General features: G+C 45.5%; 1 protein-coding gene across 2 annotated transcripts in view; it reads right to left on the bottom strand.

Annotated features, from left to right (window-relative positions):
* Positions 1-21,857, bottom strand: part of LOC138491106 (probable cation-transporting ATPase 13A4) — a 1,999,067-nt gene that overhangs the window by 918,235 nt on the left and 1,058,975 nt on the right. For both annotated transcript variants that reach the window (XM_069617426.1, XM_069617427.1), the window contains exon 10: positions 1,538-1,708. In XM_069617426.1, coding sequence (XP_069473527.1) covers positions 1,538-1,708 — 171 coding nt within the window. The remainder of the gene's footprint in view (positions 1-1,537; positions 1,709-21,857) is intronic.

Raw genomic sequence — 21,857 nt, 5'->3', positions numbered from 1 at the left:
CGAGACTACATTGGGAGGAGGAAGTGAGAGTACCAATGTCCGATGGGATGTGGAGCAGAGTACAAGGGTACCACAAGAAGGTATCGAGGAATGTACGGCTGCAGCAGATCCAGTTGTATGTAACCCACAGAGCATACTTAACCCCTGGGAAAATCGCAACATTCAATCAGGCAGAAATACAGACATGCACAAAGTGTGGGGAGGTGGATGCAGGGATGGTACATATGTTCTGGTACTGTACAGAGATAAGAAGATTTTGGGAAGAAGTGGCTGAAAATATGGCTAGAGTGGAGATCAACCTGGATGTGAGCCAACCCTGCTATGGGACAGGAGGTTCCCAAGGCCTCGTAGAGCTAAACACATGAGCAAACTAAAAGACCTAGCGTATATATTGGCGAAACGCAGAATAGCGATGAGCTGGAAAGCGCGAACGTGACCGTCTGCTAATGTATGGTGGCGTGATATAATAATATGGGCGAATGTGGAGACGGTGGTGTGGCAAGATGCCAGGTGCAGCCATGAGGAATCGGAGGAAGGGGTACTCAAAGCCTGGAGACAAATAGTGGCCGAACTGTCTCTACAGGACCAAGCAAGTCCAGGAAGCACCTAGTCCTGGAAGTGGGGGCAACAGATTAGGCCCAACGGGGCAAGAAATAGACTGATGCAGTGTGTTGTAGGCCGGGCAATGGGGTGGGGGCAGAGGTTGTAAATGGAAAAAAGCATGTCTGTACGGTAACAGTATAACCAATGGTATGTGAAAATGTATGGTTATATGTTGCAAACCAATAAAAATTGCTTTTTTAAAAAAAAAATGAAATCAATTGTATATATGTAAAAAAGCTGCAATGACCAGTTCATGAAATCTCATAAAAGGATCATTGATGATTAATATTCAATTGTGGCCCGAAAATCTGTGGCTCATTAGAACATAAGCCTACAGACTACACATTCCGCAGTGAGCAGGAACGGGGGGAACTCAAGGTCAATGCACCACTCAGAGGAGAGGACTGGAATACCTATCTATGAGGTTTGCTCTCACTGCAGAGACTGGGGCTCCAGCCCCCACGCCCTGGGGATCCCAAGGCCACAGCAGAACATTCCTGCAGCACATCTAGATGCCTCTGGACCTGTTTGCCCGCTCCACAAGATCACCTGATGTATCTTCGGTATTGTTGCGATAAGCGAAGTCTTCAAGCCATGTCTGTAGCTTTCTTGGCGGTCCAAGAAACCAGGCACATTCCAGCTGGTGCCTGCCCCAGAGCACTAAGAGCCCCAGCGAATCCCAGTAGCTCTCATGTTATTCATCGGTGTAGCATAACAGGCCTGCCAGTGGAGAAATACCCCCCCCCATTCCCTAACCATGCAGGTTACTTTATCAAACACCCCACCACAAGAATCCTGAATATGGTGGCAAGTCTGCGCTGCATGCATGAAATGTGCCTTCGCTCTATCACACCTAGCACAAGAGTCTGAAACATATGGGTATATTTTAATGGGAGCAAACAAACTATGGCAGACAAATAATTCAATAACTCACCAGTTTGCAGAACTACCGCTTTCCCTGGACCATGTCCAGACCCGGTGGTCTGTATGACGTTTGTGCCGCAGAAGAGGATGTGCCTCTTGTAATCTTCTCCACTGTGCGCCTTCCAGGAAATGGTGTTGTCCGCTTGCGATAAGAGTGTCTTCGTCACAGGGATGCTTTCCCCTTTAATAGCAAACATGTTGGCATTACATTCTGTTTCGGTAACTCTGGCCTAACCAACACATTGCCAACTTCGTGTCAATCGTTTGTGAAGCACTTCCCGACCAACAATAGACTCATTATTATTTTGCTTTATTTTTGTGGACAACAAGACTTTATGACAACATATATTTGGATCCTGGACCAATTCTAAAAGACAAGCAGTACAGAATTGTTTGGCACAGAATAATGAGATTGTTGCATACAAAAAACAAAAGAAGAACCTATAGCTCATTAGTACATGGAGATCGTTATTGGCCTGTTCTCAGCCAATCAGAATGTTTAGCGTGCAGTTAATAACATCTGGCATTGACTGAATTGTGAAAATTCTGTCTTCAGAAGCAGACAGGGAAACAATGTAATTTACAGTCAAGATAGTTTTCAACGGGCTACTTCCTCTCCAATAGGACCTATTTTGCTGGAACACACTAATTAACATACAAAAGCGAAAGCTAAAACATTGAAAACTGCTTTCAGGTTCTTATGGAGAAACCATGTACTTTTACAAGACACCTAATGCATGCTCATGTTAAACCTGTTCAAGTTCAACCAAGTTGCAATTAAATTCCTTAAAATGACAACCATGTTACTTAAATGCTACAATTTAAAAGCACAATCAATTTGTTAACTTACATTTTCTATTTGCTTGACTCACTCTTAAAGTAAAATGTTTTACTTCAATACCAAAATTCCAAAACATATATCGCTACTACCACCATCAGCTAATAGTCTTTTAGAGCTCAGTCATTATCGCTCGAGATGATGACCCTCAGTCTATAACACTATATTACAACTATGTTGTGCCCAAATACCCATGAATGTGAGTGAGTCTCTATATAAAATGCAAACAAAGTGTAAATATTACAGACATGGCCAAACTGACCAATACCATGGTCTATGCAAGTAGCACATGAAAAGCATCCACAGCAGTTTAAAGCTCAGTGCTGGCTGATACAGAATCATTATTTCCACAGCGCACTGTCTGAACAGATCCTTAATCCATATGGAAAACTCTGGTGGGTGCACCTCCTTGCACTGTGAAGACCTTATCGAGCGAGACAGAAACATAGCGTTAGTGCTAGAAATGTTTCATAACTTCTTCCAAGCATCGTAGGGTTTTATGTGTTAATATCGCTGCAAAAATATTGCCATACAAAAATGCGGACATATTTTTGGGGCGATATTAAGCCATGGAACCTGCCGGGGGCACCCCCGCAATCCCCATATTTTTTTTAATGGAGCTGGGAACACCACTGCAACCCCCGGTCCCAATAACCCCATAAATTATCCCCACTTAGAATATCGCCTATGGCCTTGCCACACGACCATATATATATGGCAATATTATTGGTGGGGATAATATTATCTGGTACCCATCTTAGCATAGTCATCTACGATAACTGGGCCATCACAAACCATCAACAATACAGAAAATCCTTCCACGCATTTGAGCATTACAGGACAGATAGCGAACATGTGGAGTAAGTCCCCTTATAGACAAGGGCTCAGAGAGCATGCTTTTCAGAAACTCATCCTACCATTGGAGAGTAATATGAATGGAGATTAATATGATTGGAACACCGACACAGTTCACAGACTATGTCCAACACATCCTGCATCGAACACCCTACTTGGAAAGCGAGACACGCATTGGCACGATAGGGTCCATCTCTAATCAGCTAATCTTGAGAAAGATCTGATAGCACACATTAACTGCTTTATTACTGAATAAGAATGTATAATAATTAGCCCTTGCTTTGACACTCAAACAAATCAACTTACTTTGGATACACAAGGAAAGAATCTGTAAAACGTTCATGTCACAATGAAAACGTACAGCATATTCTATCCTTCATTACCTCTCTATATACATTTTCATGAATAATAAAGTGTCCCCTCTTCTCTGGCAGGTGGAAAAGTCTTAATACACAACATGCTTCATCATCTGAAAATACCTTGTGTGGTGCTAAAATTCATATGACAAGTCACGCTGGTCTGACATCATTCTATTTTTCCTCACCCTCAAGGAATTTGAATGTATGTTGCAACCCTGTATAGGGACTGTACTGGCTATGCTGCAAGCCCGTATCATCTTCACATCCTGCTGCATCATCTACAAGGCTGTCACCCTGAAGTCCCCAAGAAACCTCACTGAGAAATGCAACATATCCGGAGACCTACGATCGATCAGAAGTAAGGACTTGAACTCCACCACTGCAGGAAGGAATGAACTAGAAGACAGGTCACTGTCTATGCCACAAGACTCTGGAACCTCCTCCCCGTAAACATCACACTCACCCCATTGCTTCTACAATTCAGGAAGGAGCTCAAGACCCTGCTCTTCAAGGAATGGTTCCTCCCCAATACCTGGGCCGACTCACCCTCCATGCCCCACCCTACCTGAGACTGTGTGTTCTGATCCCCACTGTTTCCTTCTGTGGTTGCCTGTAGACCCTAGTTTGCAGACTTTCCATCGAAAAATGTTCCATTGAGGGTTTTTCCATCAAATAGTTTTGCATTGAGTGCATATTTTTGAATATTTGTGTGGGTATTTGTTTGGGGTGAGTTTTTAAGGGTTAAAAATGGGGGGGTTGGGAGGACACCCCCAAAAAACAATCATGCATTCGATGCACATTTTTTCGTTGGAAAAAATGTGATGGTACTTACCTTCGATGGAACACATTCAATGGAAAGACATGTAACTGTAGACCCCCTGCTGACAAATTGCCCACCTTCCCCATCTCCCATTCTTAACTCCCCAATCCCTTGTTTCTCTGCTCCCCTCACCATGTTCTTCCTATTATTGTAAAGCGCTCCGTTGCTTCTCGAAGCTAGGTCTGTGCTCAATCAATACCCCAATAATAATCATATTAATATTAGGGATACTGGGTCTCCCAAGTTGAAGAGATAAATACCAGCATCCTTTGTTGAATAAGAACAAGGACAAGCCACCACTTTCAAGGAATGCTATACCATGAGCAAAAGATAGAATTGTATACAGTATTTTCCACCAAGACATGCATTGACTCCTTACCTAGAAAACTGTTTGCAGACATAGGAGGCTGTATTGTGCTTCTAAATCACCAAACTTAAGAAAAGTAGCAGAGTCAGAGAAGCACTCTGAAGACCTCTATTACCCAAGTAGAGTCTATAGACGATGCTGGGGCGCCAGAAAATAGCAGGCAACTTGAGAAAATGTGCTGCAAACGTTTGTAGCACAATTAAAAAGTGCTTAAACCCTGACGAGTGAAGAAGGAAATAGGCTCCGCCATTCATGACTAGATGTGTGGGAGGGGACTTCTTGAGCAACACTGAAGTGATATTTAAGACTATCGGTCTACACTACCTAACTAAAACAGCTAAAGTCATCCAAGGCCCGATTCCCCCTCCACCTCCCCTTCACCAGAGCAGATGTTTGATAGATAGAAAGGGCACTCAATAGGTAAAGGAAACGGACTACACTATCCTCTTCAGTACACATGTACATCCTTTGAATGATAATGGCAGGCTGGCCCCTTTTCTAATGGATCAGAAATAGGGCAACACAGTCCTCCAATCTTTGACTAATGTACAAATGTGTTGGCGCATCGTCTGTTGTGTTACAAAATAGTTGTACCCATAAATATGTTTGACTCAGACACTGAACACTCAGGTGCATTCTGGACCATGACATGTGTTTTAGTGTCATTTACTAGATACCCGAAATTATCACAAAGTTCCTTTGCTAACTTGGCTTCCCGGATGTAAGCGCTAGATGGGTCCAATACACAGTTGCATGGTTATCACGGATAGTGAAAGTTTACTTTCTCTAGCAGTGAACATAACTATGATGCGATCCTGAGGTAAAAGTTGAAGTTTTTGATGCCTGCATTTACTTGACTGTTTAGGGAGAGCTGGTCATCGAAGACAATTCCAAGATATCCGACAGCTTTTGCAGGGATGTGGGCTGGCTCCCGATCTGATGGAGCAGTGAAAGTGTGAGTAGGTGGCTGGATGAGACCCAGGATGAGGCTCTCAGATGCGTCACTGTGAAGTGCCAGCTTGCTTTCATTTGTCCAGCTATGGACAGCCCTAAGGGAGTGAGGAATTGTGTCTGGCATTGACGGGGTACAGAGGTTGAGACCGAGTTGGCTGCTGTGTAATGTAGCAGATCATTAGTTGGGTGTCGTCTACATACTTTTGGAAATGTATACCGAAGCCTCCAATGAGAGAGCCGAGCGGGCACATGTTATTGAAGGGAAGTGGGGAAAGGTTTGGAGGCCTGTGGTACTCCAGAGACCAGTGTGTAGGGGGAGGTGAAAGGGCCCATACTTACTCACTGAGATCTTTAGGATCAGAAAGTGCATACCTATCCAGATAATGTGCAGTAGCACTTGGAGCCTTCTAAGCGCCTTGATGTAATTACCGTAATAATACGTCTCAGACCCAAATAACCTGACAGACTCAAAGAATATGGCAAATAATACTTTATTATCAATTTAATAAAGTATTGTAATCTGGCAAATAAGTCGTAATTCACGCACTCACAGGTATAGTTTGGTTACACAAAGACTTTATACCTCAATGTGCGTCAGCTCGGACGTCATCCTACGTGCCAAATAATAAAATCTTTTAGTTAAGGGAACATTTCTACTTACAAATCCTATAAAGGTTAGTAACACGATAGGCTGCCCCTCATCAGGTGGGCACACCTCGGACGTCCCTTCACTACATATAATATAGGCACTACTAAAATAACAGACACGGATTGGACCTCGCAACAATGTATATTCGCCATTGCGACCCTCTGATTGGTTGGCGTCCCTTCCAATTTTTGGACCTCGGCTCGTTAGCAGCACGTAAGCAAAACAAAACCCAGGTGCAGAGAACGTCAGACAACCGGCCACTTGGTCAATTAGCCTACCATCTCTCATCAGCTAGGCCTTAAACTAAGACTTCCTTCTTTGCAGTTGACCTTGCTAGCCGTCCACTTCTCCGGAACACTTAGGGGAGTTAAGGTACATCATTATCTTCATCTGAAGTTTATGAATAGGCCCTGTCTCCTGGTCTTGTACCATGTCTGAAGAGACTATGATTTTGTCCATCTTGCCTCTTATTTAATGAAATTTGATTCAATTTAGGTTAGCTGTTGTTACCCCTCTTTGCCTCTGGAGACTTGCTCACTCCACCTTGCATAGGCTGTCAGCATCTTTAATTGCCAATACTTGGCATTCGCAAATGTTCACTCATTTACTTAATGTAAATGCAATATGTCCTGCGTATGCTGTTTATCCTTGGCTAACTCCCTATACGTCACAGTTCCCTCTCGCTGCAGCATCCTTGATCCTTGGCCAATAGTTATTCTTGTTCACAGATGAATTCACGACTCATCGATTATGCAGCCTTGGTTTCTCTCCTCTGAGCCTTTTCGTTATTATACAAAAACTGACGTCCATCTTTCCATCATGGCCAATTTACTTATTTTATACTTTCTACTGCATCAAGCTTCTATTTGACTCATCGACCTTGCATTTCTGCGTACACACATTTGCTTCATTGCTGATTACTTATCTTCTTTGTTACATATGATTTCTTTATGTTTGCATGCGTGTTTATGCTCGCTTGGGTAAAAGAACTTTGTTCCTGGGGGTGCCAAGGGACTTCCTTTAAGGTGCTCATGGGTGGTGTCTTCAGTCTGTGTATTGTAAGGAAGTCATGGTATCAAACAGTGAAGACAGAAACAAGTGATCACAGTTCAAGGGTGTTTATTGAACTTTAAATGGGCTGAAGACCTGTCTAACCCTAATGGTAAAGATGGGATCAAGCTACAACCAAATAATAACGCAGTGCTAGTGGAGTCTGTCAAAATAAAAGGGCCTAGACTAATAAACCCGTTACCAATCCTTACTTCTAAATACAAATGGTGTGGGAAACAATGTTATGTAAAAAGAAAAGTGTACAAGAAATGATATGTCAGGATAGTTGAGCAGTTGGCTACCCTTCTCCACGTTTCCAGCACGGGACAAAGTGGCACACTCGAGCTTCGCCCCCACTCTGGCTTCTCGTTCACAAGGATGCAATTCAAAACATAAGTATCAGGGCCTTCTGAGCCAAAGTCTCTTTGCCATTCAAAGTCTCTTATTACAGAGGGCCTGATGCAACAAAGTTCCTTTCGTCTTCGGATTCTCATATTCATACATTCTCAGGTGATTCACTGTTCACCATCAGACCCTCTTTAACACAATGTTCCCAACTGGTCTCCCTCCTTCGGGCTCAGACCCCTTGAATTGCAATGCTCACAATTATACACATCTTTTCTCTTTTTATCAAACATTGAAGACTTTCGATTGTGCAGTGGATTTTTCTTAAACCGTTGCAGGACCACTTTGGTTCACAGATCTTTTCTCATTCTCTTCTTTATATTTCACTTCTGCAACTTCTTGGTTGGATACCTCACCGAGACCTTCGATTGAGCAAACTCGCGGTGCCGGACCACTCTTGTCAATGGGATAGTATCTTTCCTTCTCAAAGTTCGACCATTCATCAACAATTTACCTTTCCTAGCGTCTTTCAACACACATGTTTAACAATGTTAGTCTCTGCACTCGTTATACAATGTTGCCGCTTGTAACCTTGACAACACAGAGTGGTCTTGCATCGGTCTCCCCAAATCACTGGCTGTGTTGATCTCTCTGGTGCTAATTTGTTCTTGGAGCCAAGCATGGTACCACGGTGGCTGCTGCTTCTCCCTGACTGGGGCAGTTACGTGGGAGGGCGTCTAGTATCCCCGACACACAATGCAGGATTCTTCAGCATGGTTTCCTGGCCTTATGCTTTCTGATCTACAGGGTTCTTGAACGTAACCGTTTCTTGCTGGAAAGGTCAAAGGTATTTACCTCCTTGCAAATCCTTCTTGGTTTGCTGTCTTTCTCCCTTCGTTCAGCTGCCGTCTCGAAACTGCTGTTCCTTTATGTGCTTTTGTCAGGTGAGTACAAAGGCAGCGAATATGGCAAGGGAAATGTGCACAAAATCACACAGTGAATAGCCTTGAATCAAACAACGTGCACACAGGAATCAAGATTCATGTATGCTAAAACCCAGGAGTGCAAACAGAGTGTGACAATACAAATATATGAAAAGGGATGTGGGGTAAGCACTTAGAAAGACCTTATGACTGCAAGGAAAGTCGGCAAGCGCCTTACCCCCAATTGCTGTTACAGGTACTGACAGCGCTAAGCCTACGTAGAGGGCAAGCAACGACAGGATCTGTGAACTAACACTCTTGATGGTATTAAATAAGGGAACTTAAAAACAGTACTCACGAGGACGAGAAATACCTCTTGGATGTCTGCAAGACCACGAACCCTGTTGATCAAACAAGGACCCAGAAAGGCTATAACAGCAATGGGAGGATAACTAAATACATAAGACTCAAAACAAGGGGCAAGTAGGAATAGTGATTACAGAATAGTGAGGAAAACCTAGGCATTCACACAGGAGCTAGCTACAACAGCACACCACACCTAATAATCAATAGGAAATAAATGCAGAAGTGCAAGGGAAAACATGGAATGGATTCCAAGAGAAAGTAAGGAACAGGAGCAGGGAAAACGAAATTACCAAGGCAAACTTCCCCCACCCATCCAAGGAAAAATACAGGAAGCTAATCTAAAGAGGAAGGCTAAGGCATCAAGGTTTACAGCAGCAAAGGACAAAGTCAAAGAAATATAGAACACAGACAAACTGGTCTGCATCAAAAAGGGAAAGCACTGAGAAATGCTGTCTGCAAACAGAGGAAGACAGAAACGGAATATAGGAAGCAGAAATCAATTAAGCACAATAAATTCAAAATCCAGAGTTAAGGAAGGAACAAGACAATAGAAACTTGGAACTAGGCAAAAAGCTGAGCACCAGGAACAAGGGACCATTCACAAACAGGGACACTGCATCACTGACCAGCGCTGGACTGAAGCAAACTGAAGCTTTTAAAGCTGCTTAACGAGCACACGCCTCAGGTGTGCTGATTGCTGCACCTGCAGCCACAGGTGTTGCCTTTCCTCCACCCAACCTTGACCTGCAAGGGTGAAGGTGAAGCAGTGGGACAGGCATTCTGGGAAGCATAGTCATTTGATTAAAGAAGCATGCTGGCTGCCAAAAACCTGGAATGGATCCGGAAGGGAAGTAGCTTGGAAAATAGGGATTTAGTGCTCCCAATTCATCACAGCACTGTAGCATAAGGTTCGGAGGAAAAGTCCAGTAGGGAATAAACGCTGGGAACGGGAGCGAGTCGTGACAGCTTTTCCTCGCTCAGAGTGTGCTTTCATGCTCTGCCTTTTATGGAAGTCAGGAGAGAGTAATTGTCAGTAATTGCCTAACCTCGCCAGACCATAGTAGTGGGACATGTCCAGTACACTGCTCGGATGCAAGTCTGTTTCCTCCCAGAAGAGGGCTGTCCATGTGAAAGTGTTTGTGAAGGGAAAAGTGGTGTGGGGGGTAAAGTTCCCACACATCCTACCTGGTAGGATGGGGTAAAGGTGTTAAAGGGGGGGGAGGATACCGAATTGTGCTATATGGTGTCCCACTCCCTGAAGATCCCTCACCCAGGTGACCCTCCCGCACTGGTCCACCCACAGCGTCTGGATCCAAAGGCAATGGCTGTGCCCAGGCCAATAGAGAGATCCATAGGGACTAGCGGGTGATACACCTTCTGGCTTCTTAGAGTATGCTTATCCGTTGCAGCATTCACATCAATCATTATCTTCATTCCAACTGCTTTTTTTGGCTGTCTTCTTGCACTGTCCTATTATTATTCTTATAAGACAGAATCCTATCAATACTAACGCTAGTATTGATCCAAGAAATTTGAAGGCATACACCAGTCAAGGTGGAATCCACGAAAACAGAGACAAAAACCAATCATCTCCATCTGTCTTATCACCTTCATCTTCCATCTTCGTATGCATAGTTCTTGCTTCCATTAAGGTTCCATTTTCTCCATCCTGGGAAGTTATGAACATACAGCAAGAATGCCCAAACTTGATGCACACCCCTCCTTCCATTGCTGTAATTAAGTCCAGGACATACCTGTCCTTGAGTGTCATAAGGCTAATGTCCCTCAGTTCTTGCTTGATTGCATTAAATCCTTTCATAATCACGTTGATTTTTTGTAACAGCTCCCATCTGTGGTGGCTGGTAATCTGAAGCCACTTGGCATTCACTGCAGTCTAGAGTCCTGGCATGAAGACAGATGTTATTATAATTGCCGTCTTGCTGAATAATTTATGTTCATCAGTAATAGTATAGGATTCTATTGATTTTGAGAAGGAATAGTTCTCCCTTTTTCATTCTTTCATTCGGCGAAGATTGAGCGACATCTTTCTCTGCTGCTCATTTATTTCCAGGAGCTCATCAATATGAATGTCACTTTGGAGAATCACTAATGAACAATCATGTAGGATCACAATAGAACATATTCCTCCCCAATTCTCGGGCAGCTACATATACGCTCTGGATCCTGTAAGGAACTCTTTGTGGCAACAGTAAAGACAGACACAAGTGATCACAGTTGAAGGGTGTTTATTAAACTGTATAGGTAGGTTGGAAAAATGCCTAATGTAAACATAAAGGGAGCAAGCTGCCACCATTAAATAATAAGGCAGTCCTAGTGGCGTCTTGTCAAACAAAAGGGCATATACTAAAAAAATACTATTGCCAATCAGTACAACTAAATACAAAAAGAGTGTGGGATAGGATTCACAAGAGAGAAGGAAGTGTTCACAAATGATAAGTCAGGATGTGGTTGCCTGGCGTCTCCCTTCCCCACATTATGAGCACGAAACAAGGCGGGACTCCAGGGCACAGCACACTCTCGAGCTTTCCCAACACAAAATGATAGTTCCTTTCTCAGGTATCAGGACCTTTGGTGGCTAAGTCTCTTTTCTACAAAAAGTTTCTTGCCTCTGAGGCCCTGATGGGTTCCAAAAATAAAACGTTTCTTTCTAATGTACATTTGGTGAGGACTTCACCCATGGTCCCCCTCTTCCGGGCTCAGACCCTTCTCGAATGTTTGCCTACCTCTGTCAGGTTCACTACGGCATTCACGTGTCATGGGGTGATGTCTCATCACCCCGGAGTGTCCCTCTTCCGGGCTCGGACCCTTCTCAAATGTTTGCCTCCCTCTGTCGGGTTCACAATGGCTTTTTCCAAACAATTTCAACTGTTGCATTCATAGGTTTTAACCCTTTAACTGCCATGCCCCCCACACCCCTTTGACAAGGCTTTTTTTGGTGATTTCAGTGTGTCGCCATTCAATGCCTTGTAACATTTTTGTTACATGAGATATCGCTACCCAATTCGGCCCCTTTTTATCCCACATTTAGGCGGTTGTAACGCCACCCAGCAATCCTAGGTTGCTGTAAGGGGGTGAGAGAAAATAAGCAAAAAGGGCGAACATTTTGTGTTTTTTCAAAAAATGCCAATAAAATGATGTACAAAGCCGCCTATGGTTTTTTCCTTGTAAGAGCTAGGAACAAATGTTTTTTTTTTAATGTGGTTAGCAACCGTTTTGTGAGAGGTAGGCGATTTTGGCCATTTTTGCCAATTGGACATGCGTGGACGGAATGGAAGAAAAGGGTAGGAGAGCCGAATTGGAGGACAGAAAGTCATACATTTCTAAAAAGTAGGCAAAATTCCAAGTTTAGGAAGGTGTGATTTGCGCAGGTCAGGCAACTAGGTAGGGGAAAGTTCCAAAGTTTGGGCAAAAAGCTGGAAAATGACCTAAATAAAAAAGGTATGTGGTGGACATGGTTGGCTTGGTACGGCAATGGCTTCTAGGAATTTTGAGAAAAACAATGCTCTGCTACATTCCACCGACTCTTGCAGTTAGGAAATCACACATTTTTTGTAGTGTTTCACAAAACAAGCAACACCACAAGCCAAAAACTGAGCCATGGTACACAGGAGTTTTATGCTTACGGCCTGAACAGACCTACTTAGCATGTGTAAATCAGGGAAACCAATGTGGTGAGGAATGGCAAGCATCCATTTTTATGAAAGAGCATAGGCAGATCTTTTCAAGGGTAAGCAACTTGTGCAGGTAACAAAAGTGTATGGCGCCTAAAGCAGCGACCAAATGTAGGGCACATTTGGGAAATTAAAGGGTTGTGTGACAAAGGGCACCAGCAAATGGGTCGAAAATTTATGAAAACCATGCAAACACAACAAATGTCATACCTTCCCACGTTCCCACAGGTGTCCCGACAAAAACAGTACCTCACCTGTGTGGGTGCAGCTACCTGGGAGCCAAGGAGAAAGCCGAAAACGCAGCTAAGCCCAAGTCTTTTCAGACAGCAGAATTTGTGGAATTCTGTTCAAGCGCACACCATACAGATATGGGCCTAGGGTATCCAAGCCACCAAGGAAAACAGGTAACCCCACACATTTCCAAAAAGAGGACACCCGTGCGAATCCGCAGAGGTCTGACTTACCAGGGATCACACAAAACTGTAATAGAACCCCCGGGTTACGTGAGGGGGAGGTCCCTCCTCACTGCCCGGGGGCTGGATTACCTTCAGTTTCACGTCGGCGCGCGTAACGCACGCAGACCTGATACTGAAAGTATTTTCACTGCGACGGCTACTTCCCTTGACTTAGCCCAGATGAGCCAGTCGTCAAGGTATGGGTACACATGTATCCCTTGTAGACGCAGATAGGCCACCACTGGTGCCAGGCACTTCGTATACACCCAGGGCGCCGACTTCTGTCCGAAGGGGTGGATCTTGAAATGGTAGTGCATTCACTGTAGTATGAAGCGCAGGAACTTCCGATGCTTCTCGTGAATGGGGACGCAGAAACTAATGATGCTTCTCGTGAATGGGGACATGGAAGTATGCATCCTCCAGATCCAGCAACGTCAAGAAGTCTCCATCCTCCAGTTGGCCAAGCAACTGCTGCAACATGACCATCCTGAATTTTGGGACTTGAACTATTTGTTGAGCCGCTGCAGGTCTAGGATGGGCCTCCAGCCTCCGGTCTTCTTCTTTACCAAGAAGTATCTGGAGTAGACTCCAGAGTCCTGGAGTCGCTTTGGAACCAGCTCTTTCACCCCTTTTTTATCATGGCCCGAACGTACTGCAGGAGCTGAGGGATTTGCTGCTCCTGCCGAATGTATTCTCGGATGCTTCTGCTGGGACTCTAAAGTGCGTCTGTGGGCAAGAGCGTCCAGCACCCATCGGTCGGTGGAGATCTTATCCCACTCGCTGATGAAGTCTGCCAGCCGACCTACCACCGGGGTGCACGGGTGAGAGCCCAACGTCCTGGCCGGTTCAATCTTGCTTCAGGGCCTGCGTGCCGCCTTGGGAGCAACGACGTAGGCCACCATCATCGAAAGCCTTGGGATGGCTATCGTAGGCCTCCTGGGTCGTGGATCGGGAGGGTTGAGGTATGAAGAGGACCCTCTGCCAAATCAGTGAAGAGTGCCCAAGGCACAGCCCATCTCAGTGTCTGTCTTAATGCCCTGCAAGGACTCGTCGAAGGCCTTCCCAAAAAGGCTGTTCCCCGAAGGGCATGTCCAGAACCCTCGTCTGGACTTCCTGACGAAAGTTGGTGGATTTCAGCTTGCCACGATGTTGGAGGCAGACAACGTTCCCCCATCTGTCGGAACCCTGTGTCCACGATGTCCTGGGCCACCGTGATTGCATGGTCTCATGCCACCTCCCTCTCCTGAAGGATGAAAGTGCCCTGACCCGCTTGTCTCCGGGTAAGAACCAAGGGCGTTGACCGCTTTGACTGTTGATGCCGAGTAGATTACTTTCCTTCCCATGGCATCCAAATTCTTCACCTTGCTATCCGGAGGGACTGAGTATAAAGACGAGAGGTTAGATGACTTCTTCCTTACTGCCACCAAGACCACTGAATCCGGGGAAGGTTATGAGCGTAGGCCCTTGGGTGCGGACTCATGCAACCAGTATTTCATCTCCAGCCGATCCCTTTGGGACGGAGCTGTGGCTGGGTTCATCAAAGCCAGGCCTTCCTCCCAAACATCGTCCATCAAAGGTACCGCCAAGTTGGTCTTCCTCTTGGCCACGCGTTGTTGATACAGGAACCCTGCCTTCCTGGACTCCTCAAGTGTCAGTTGGAAGATTCCCCACACCCTGGCGACCATAGCATCGAACGACCCCACCTCGTCTGGGGGAGAGGCCCTCGGCTGCGGCGTACCGCCCGCCATGCCCATTTCATTGTCTGTGTCCGTCCTCGTGTCTCGGGGTGGAGGCACATGAGAAGGTTGATGATGCAGCGGCGTAGGGTGCCGCTTCTTTGCCGCAGGTTGGTCTGGGGCCACTAGAGCCAGGGCCGTCGGCGTCAGCATCCGTTTCTGAATCTCCGACACCAGGGTGTGAAGGGTCAAAAGAATGTCCAGTGATGCATCCCTCTCAGGGGTCGGGGGGTCGGGCAGTAGGCCTGCTGGGCCCCATGCCGTCGGCAGGTCCGCCGTTGTCAGCTCCACTGCAGTTGTGCCCGTTAGGAAAGTTTCCCATTCATGTGTAATTTTCCCTCCAATTGTGTACCCCCCAACATTTTGCTGCTGTTTGTAGCACAGCCTTCAACTGCACTCCGCTGGGCTTTCGCACACTTTTATTATGGGGAAACTGACATGCCCTTAAAGACAATCAGTACTGGGAGACTGTTTCCCTTAGTCTTTTCGAATGTTGCAACTTTCCTGCAACATGTTACAAGTGTACAATTTACCTTAGAGTACAGTGCGCTTGAGTCTTCCTTTCATTTCCAAATGCCCTAGACTCCCTCAAAGGATTTTTTAGGAGACGTGCAGATGTGCCTTGGACAGGGCTGGCAGCACCTTATCTTTTCCCTTATTTTTAACCCTTTCTTGCCATGCAAACCGCGTTTACTGCGGTTGGCACAGGAAGGTAGCCTGGCTTCAAAATGGCCATGCCACACGGTTCTTTGTCCTGTCCTTTGGCCATTTTGCCCCTCTGCTTCCCCCAGGTCGAGCAGACCTGGGTCAGTACTTATTTGGTCATGCATTCTCCCGTGAAACACCAAGCTTTTGCACGCTGCTGCATGACTTGTGTGTGCCTGAAGGATGTGGGCTGGACGGTCTTGTTCCAATACACATCCTGAGTGCTAGAGAGTCTGGTGTGCTGGGAATTACTGGGACCAACGTGGTCCATGGTTGGTCCACGTCTGGTGTGCCTTTATGGGAGCAGATCTCCCATTGGGTCCTCTTTGTTTTGGCGTGAAGGAGATTCTGGATAAGAGATGTCTCCAAACACCCATACCAGGTTGATCTCTTGAGTTCTCACTGAACATAGGATAGGATCCTAGTATCCTGAAACTATGAAGCCGAGTCGAGGAACCACTGGTGATCCGCTGGAAGGTTTGGCATCCTGAGCCTGCTGTTGTCCCACTGGACCCCTCTGTATCTGATCGAACCAGCAGGTCTGCAAAGGCGCTTTGACCCATTTCAATAGTGGGACTAATTATTCACGGCATCGTCATCTTAACCTGCAGGTATGCCTCTTCGGAAGTGTTCCTGGGCCATCCAGTAAACTGACCAGCTTGCGCAGGCCCTTGCTTTGAAACTGCCACCATTTCGAGTTGACACATCACAAGATCGCAAGCTCTGTGTTCACGACACTCACACCAAATTTTGTACACTTGGCATTCCCGGGTCTGGAATAAAGAGAGAGCGCCCGAACCCGAGTACAAGCAGTTACCACGTTGCCCAGCAGTTATGACAAACTTTGCAGGTGCCTTGCTGCCATGCCCCTCTGTGCCCTGAAGCCTGCTGCAGTGAAACTGGCTTGATCCCTTCACCAGGAGCGGAGAAATCACCACTGCCCATCTGGGAATCATCAATGTATTTTCGCCGCAGAGCCGCACAACTGCCGCATTTGAACCTGCAACCGAAGTGTACTCGACTGCCGAAGGTTTGTCCAGAGTGCGCCAGGGGTCGGTGAGTACTTGCAACCCTTACCAGTGGCCCCCAGCGCATCCACCCATTTTTACGCATGTGTGTCCCCTGAGGGCCACTCACCTTTCCACAGGTAGCCTGTGCGACCGTCCCATTCCCAACTCCTGGAACTTGTTCTGCCCTCTTGGGGAGACCTGCCACAAATAGTGGGAACTTATTCTTCATCGTCTCACCCACCTTCCTGAGCTGCTAGAACCCCTGCAAGAGACCCCGTTTTCGCACTTCTGCACTATCACGTGCACCAGCATTTGAAACTACATTTGAACACTAGGCTCGACACTTCATCGGGACTGGACTGCCTCGCAGTTAGGAATTGATTGATGAAGAATTGCCTAAAGTCACTGCTTGCACCCTTTCTTTTTAGGTTGTTGACCCATTCTGTGCTTTTAACCCTTTAGGCCACTTGGTATTGTATATATGTGTTATAGTAGTGTTGTATTGGTTTGAAGTATTACTATTGATATTTGCTTTGTGTTTGAGTTCAATGGGCTTCAATAAATGTACATGTATTTTTAATATATATACACACCTGACGGATTGATTTGTAGTGTCCTTTACTCTGTGTGCTCATTGAGGTCTTTCAGTCACCCTCACCCCTCCTGAGACCTAGTCTTGACCGCCGCCAATGCTACCTCGATTGGTCTGGCTTGTCCAGAATGTTACCCTGTTCCAAGAAACTAGGCTGCCTTTCTGAACCTCTGCCCACCAGGCCAGAGTTCAGAAATCCATCTTAAAAGTCCCCATCGGGATTCTTGCCATCGGCGTAGTCATTGTCTCTAGCGTCCTCCTGGATCGTGTGGACAGATGCCTGGTCCTCCTCGTCTGAGGAAAAAATATCCATGCCCTGGAGTACAGTGGAGGCTTTCTCCCCCTCTCCCCCATCTTTGCATCTTGAGGAGTCAGGTTTGGGGTCAGGGATGGCATCCTCTTCTCCGGTTTTCTCTCCATCCGCTTGGCTGCTGCCTCCCATCTTGGGGGCAGGGACACTCTGGGCACTGCCAGGCCTACCTTGTCTGGGTCAGCCCTTTGGCCTTTGAAAGGGCAGCTGCCACCAACTCGATTGTCAACAACTTCACCTGGGCAGCCTGGCCCTTTTGCGGCAGGCCGGTCGTCTTTCCCTGCACCTTCGTCTTCTCTGGATTTTCCCCGCAACTTGACCAGGTTAGCTGATTTCCTCTTCGAAGAGGAGCTGGAGTGATAGCTCGGGAAGGAGGCAGATGGTGAAGATGAGCGTGTCCTGGCCGTTGTGGGACCCACTTGCGCGGCGCCCCCAACAAAATAGACTTGGAGTGCTTGGCCTCGTCCTGGACCCCCACGGATGGAGCACCACCAAAGGACTTACAAACCTGCTCTTGGGACCTTCTAGTCCTGGGTGAGGCATGCCCTGCTTCCTGCACAGGGTAGAGACCTTGACGCTGAGCCATGCCGCCAGCCTACTGTGATAATCCTTCACGGTTCGCTTGGAGAATCCGAGGCAGATTTTGCTATCTGCTTCCTTATGATGCGGATGGAGACAGAGGCATTGAATGTGTTTGCCCTCCACAAACACGTTCCACAGTCCACAGCTGGAGCAGAGCTTGAAAAGGGAGCTTTCCTCCTTCTCCTCCGACATGGTCTGGAGTAGGCTTGATGGCCTTCTCAAATCTTCCATGAAACTTCGACAATTCTGCCCTTGAGAAGCATAGAAATGTACCAACAAACGGATCCCCGCTTGTCAGAGCTTTTTACCAAAAAAACACAGAAAACGTAGATCAGCTCACAGATCAAAACACGAGTACTCCCAAAACTTGAACGTGCGGTACAAATCTGAAGATGGTTGTCAGAGGAGGGGTTTAGGGAGAGGGCAGTCGGACTCAGAGCTCAGTGATTGGTTTAGAGGAGAAAGACAGTTTGTAAGTGAAAGTGAAAGTGAAACTGTTTTTTCTTTTACCGAGGATTCCCAACCTGACGACAGGGAATATTCATGAGCATGTGAATCCATGCCAGACCCCATGCTGGAGAATGCTACTGTTTTATCCCACGGTTCTCTCGTCTCGCGGCGCCAATGTTATTGAATCTCTTGAATAAAAGCAACAGGATCTTCATCCTTTTTCATTATCTGTCATATGTTCGCACCCATGTCTGATGTGTCGGTATAGTGTACTCTAAGCGCTCTTCATATGTCTGCTCTACACTTATTAAATGGCGCTCCATCATGTGTCGTGTTTTGTGCAGTTACACTCGGATATCCTGCTCATCTTCCAATGTTGTCAGGTCTCTCCCCCAAAATAGCTGCTAGTAAGCCTTTTATGTAGCCCACTGCTAAAGTCATTCCAGCTGTCATTCTCTCTAGCTCATATATCAATTTTCCCACACCTGCAGTCAAACTAGGCAATTGACATTTCAAATTGTCCTTATCCATTTGGGTCCACGGTATATAGTGTGGTCTTCCTCCCCCTTTCTCTAATAACAGGAATTTTCTAAACACTAGCCAAAAATTATACCCACCTACACTGTGCGTCTTCCAGGTGGGGCTGGTTGCATCCGTTCATCTTCATCCTGGCAGTGATCTTGGCCTCCTTATGTAAGGCGGGGACATATTCCCTGCACTCCACGATTGTGCTAGTGGTCATTCCAAATATGGTATCGGTTCTCGTGTTTTGTCTTTAGGATCCTCTAGATCTGACCACTTTGCACCTTTCTCCATCTCTGCATCTATTGAAAAACCACATGTGCCTTCCCTTTGCGTTCTTGCTTTCTTCCCTTTCTTTATCTGACATTATACCCCAACTGGTATGGCCACTATCCCCTTCCTCATAGTTAATGTCTAGTCTGCTTAAGGACAGCGTTCTGTGCTTATCCGTCAATATGTTATCCATTTCATCCCTCGTTTCTTTAGGTGAAAATCCTGCGATGCTTCCTGTGGCTCTATAACCATCTCTCATTTGCCCTATATAAATCCCCAATCATTTCCTCTATGCCTTCTCGACCATGTTCGTCAGCCCATGTCTGTACTCTCGGTATCCCTTGCAGCTCCCTGTGGGGCTGATGGGATCCCCCTCTTCTTCCCATCATTCTTATGCTTCAATAGATTTTATACATCGATTAAGAATATGATCTATTTCGTCATCTCATTGTCCTCTACGCCTTCTCATTTCTTCTTCCCTTCTCATCTCCCTTCTCTTCTTCCTCTTGCATTCTTGGCAACCTACGTTCTTTCAATCTTTGGGCGTATATCTGCATGTTTCTTCTCTTCCATTGTCTCTTCTGCACCTCCTGCCTTCTTCACTCTTCCTTCCGCTTCATCTCTTTTTCCCTTCTCTTCCTTGTATGCCCTTTCTCATTCCTATTCCTTCTCCCGTTCCTCTTTTTAACATAGTCAATGTCTTTTTCATCTAATTTAAGGAGTATCTCTCCCCCATTCACTTGTTTTGTACTATCGTCATTCCACTTGCTCTGTCTTTCCTTTTTGTCTCTTCGCTTCTTCCTTGATCTCTATCCACCTATCCCTTTCTCTCATCACGCTCCTTATGTTCATCACGTGAGGACATATACTTGCATTCTTGATTCTTATTCTTTTCCATAATGTTCTCACTATCATAAGCGGGGGCCACATACATTGGATTAACATACCCCATCGCTGCTTATGTTGTGCTATTGTCTTTAGGAGGAGAAAGAGGAGCTGAGGGTGTTCTCGCTCCGATACATTTTCCATAACTCTAAAATGGCTAAACTTTTCTGTAGCTTCTTCCCTGTGTATGTAGCATGCAAATATCTTGTCATATGTTGCAATACTGTTTTTGATAGTGAACCTTCTTGAGGCCATGGGATGAGTGTTTTATGTTTTGTGCCTTTTTTTTTATTAAAGTGTGGTACTTTCTGATTTTAGGTGTGTATCCTGGTAGCTTTCTGCATAGGTAAAAAGGGAGTTTCCCCCCATAATGACAAGTCATATTTAACGGCCAATACTTACCTGTTTAATTGTATTTGATACTTCATTAATAAAAACTTAACAATCAATTTGGGCCAACACCATCAATCATCTGCCCATACATGGAAACCCAATTTGTTCCAAACAATTTCCAAATCTATATAGCAGCATCCATTTTATTAAACAATATATTTTTTTTCAAATTGAGTTTTATCCTATTTTGCTAAAATATTATCCTTCTAAATTTGATTGGATCCGGTTTTTCTTTAAATGCTGCTCTACATTTTATTAGGTTCTATTTTTCTGATTGGTGCCAATCTCTTGCTTTTCTAGGGCCTAACAATTAATCAGATTTTTTATTATCATCCTATAGTTTTGAGACTACGACTTATTTTATCATCGCTTATATAAAACACATTGGTTTTTAACACAATTTTTTTAAACCCCTTAAACAAGTGTGCACACTTATTCTATGATCGTCTTGTCTTATTACCCTAATAGACGTATCTCATCTCTATTTTACTCCATTTAGGAGTGTGTCACGCACCCCTCCTTGGCTGGAGCCGCAGGAATCCCTTAAATAACACTCCGTTCTAGAGTTTGATGCAGTCCCTTCTCCCTCCTTGAGGACAGATATCGAGGTAAAAGTCTCCCTAAAGAAATACAGTTCTGTTCCCTTATACACACATGCAATACAGCTCCTCCCCTTCTTTTGCCACTTTCGATGTTTCTACTTACAGCCGTTGTTCGCTTTGAGGCCTTCGGTATCGACTCTACCTCAATCGACCACTTCGCCTTCAGTTCATGGGGCACCTGCGGGGATCAGGCAGGAATTTCTTCAAAGATGGACCCACTCACGGTTTCTTAAAATGTGTTTTGTAGCACCGCTCTACACAGCGAAGCTTCGCAGCCCTGCGGCTAATGGTGCGAGTCATCAAAAATCCGAGTGTATGGATCGAACCATCTGCACCACTGCCAAATGTGCAATAGCACTTGGAGCCTTCTCGTCACTTTGATGGAATTAACATAATCAATACTACTTTATTATCATTGTAATAAATCAGGGTCATCTGGTGAATAACAGGTCATAATTCACACACTCGCAAGTATAGGTTGGTTACACAAAGACTTTATAACTCGATGTGTTTTTTTTAATGTTTGCATGGGTGTTTGCTTTGTTTCCTCAATCACGTCATGACATGTTCGTCTTCCTTTCGACAAAAAGCAAGTAG

Source organism: Ambystoma mexicanum, chromosome 10 (assembly GCF_040938575.1).
Source record: "Ambystoma mexicanum isolate Mex_15411 chromosome 10, UKY_AmexF1_1, whole genome shotgun sequence".
NCBI classification, from domain to species: Eukaryota; Metazoa; Chordata; class Amphibia; order Caudata; family Ambystomatidae; genus Ambystoma; species Ambystoma mexicanum.
This window is presented reverse-complemented; position numbering and strand designations above follow the sequence as displayed.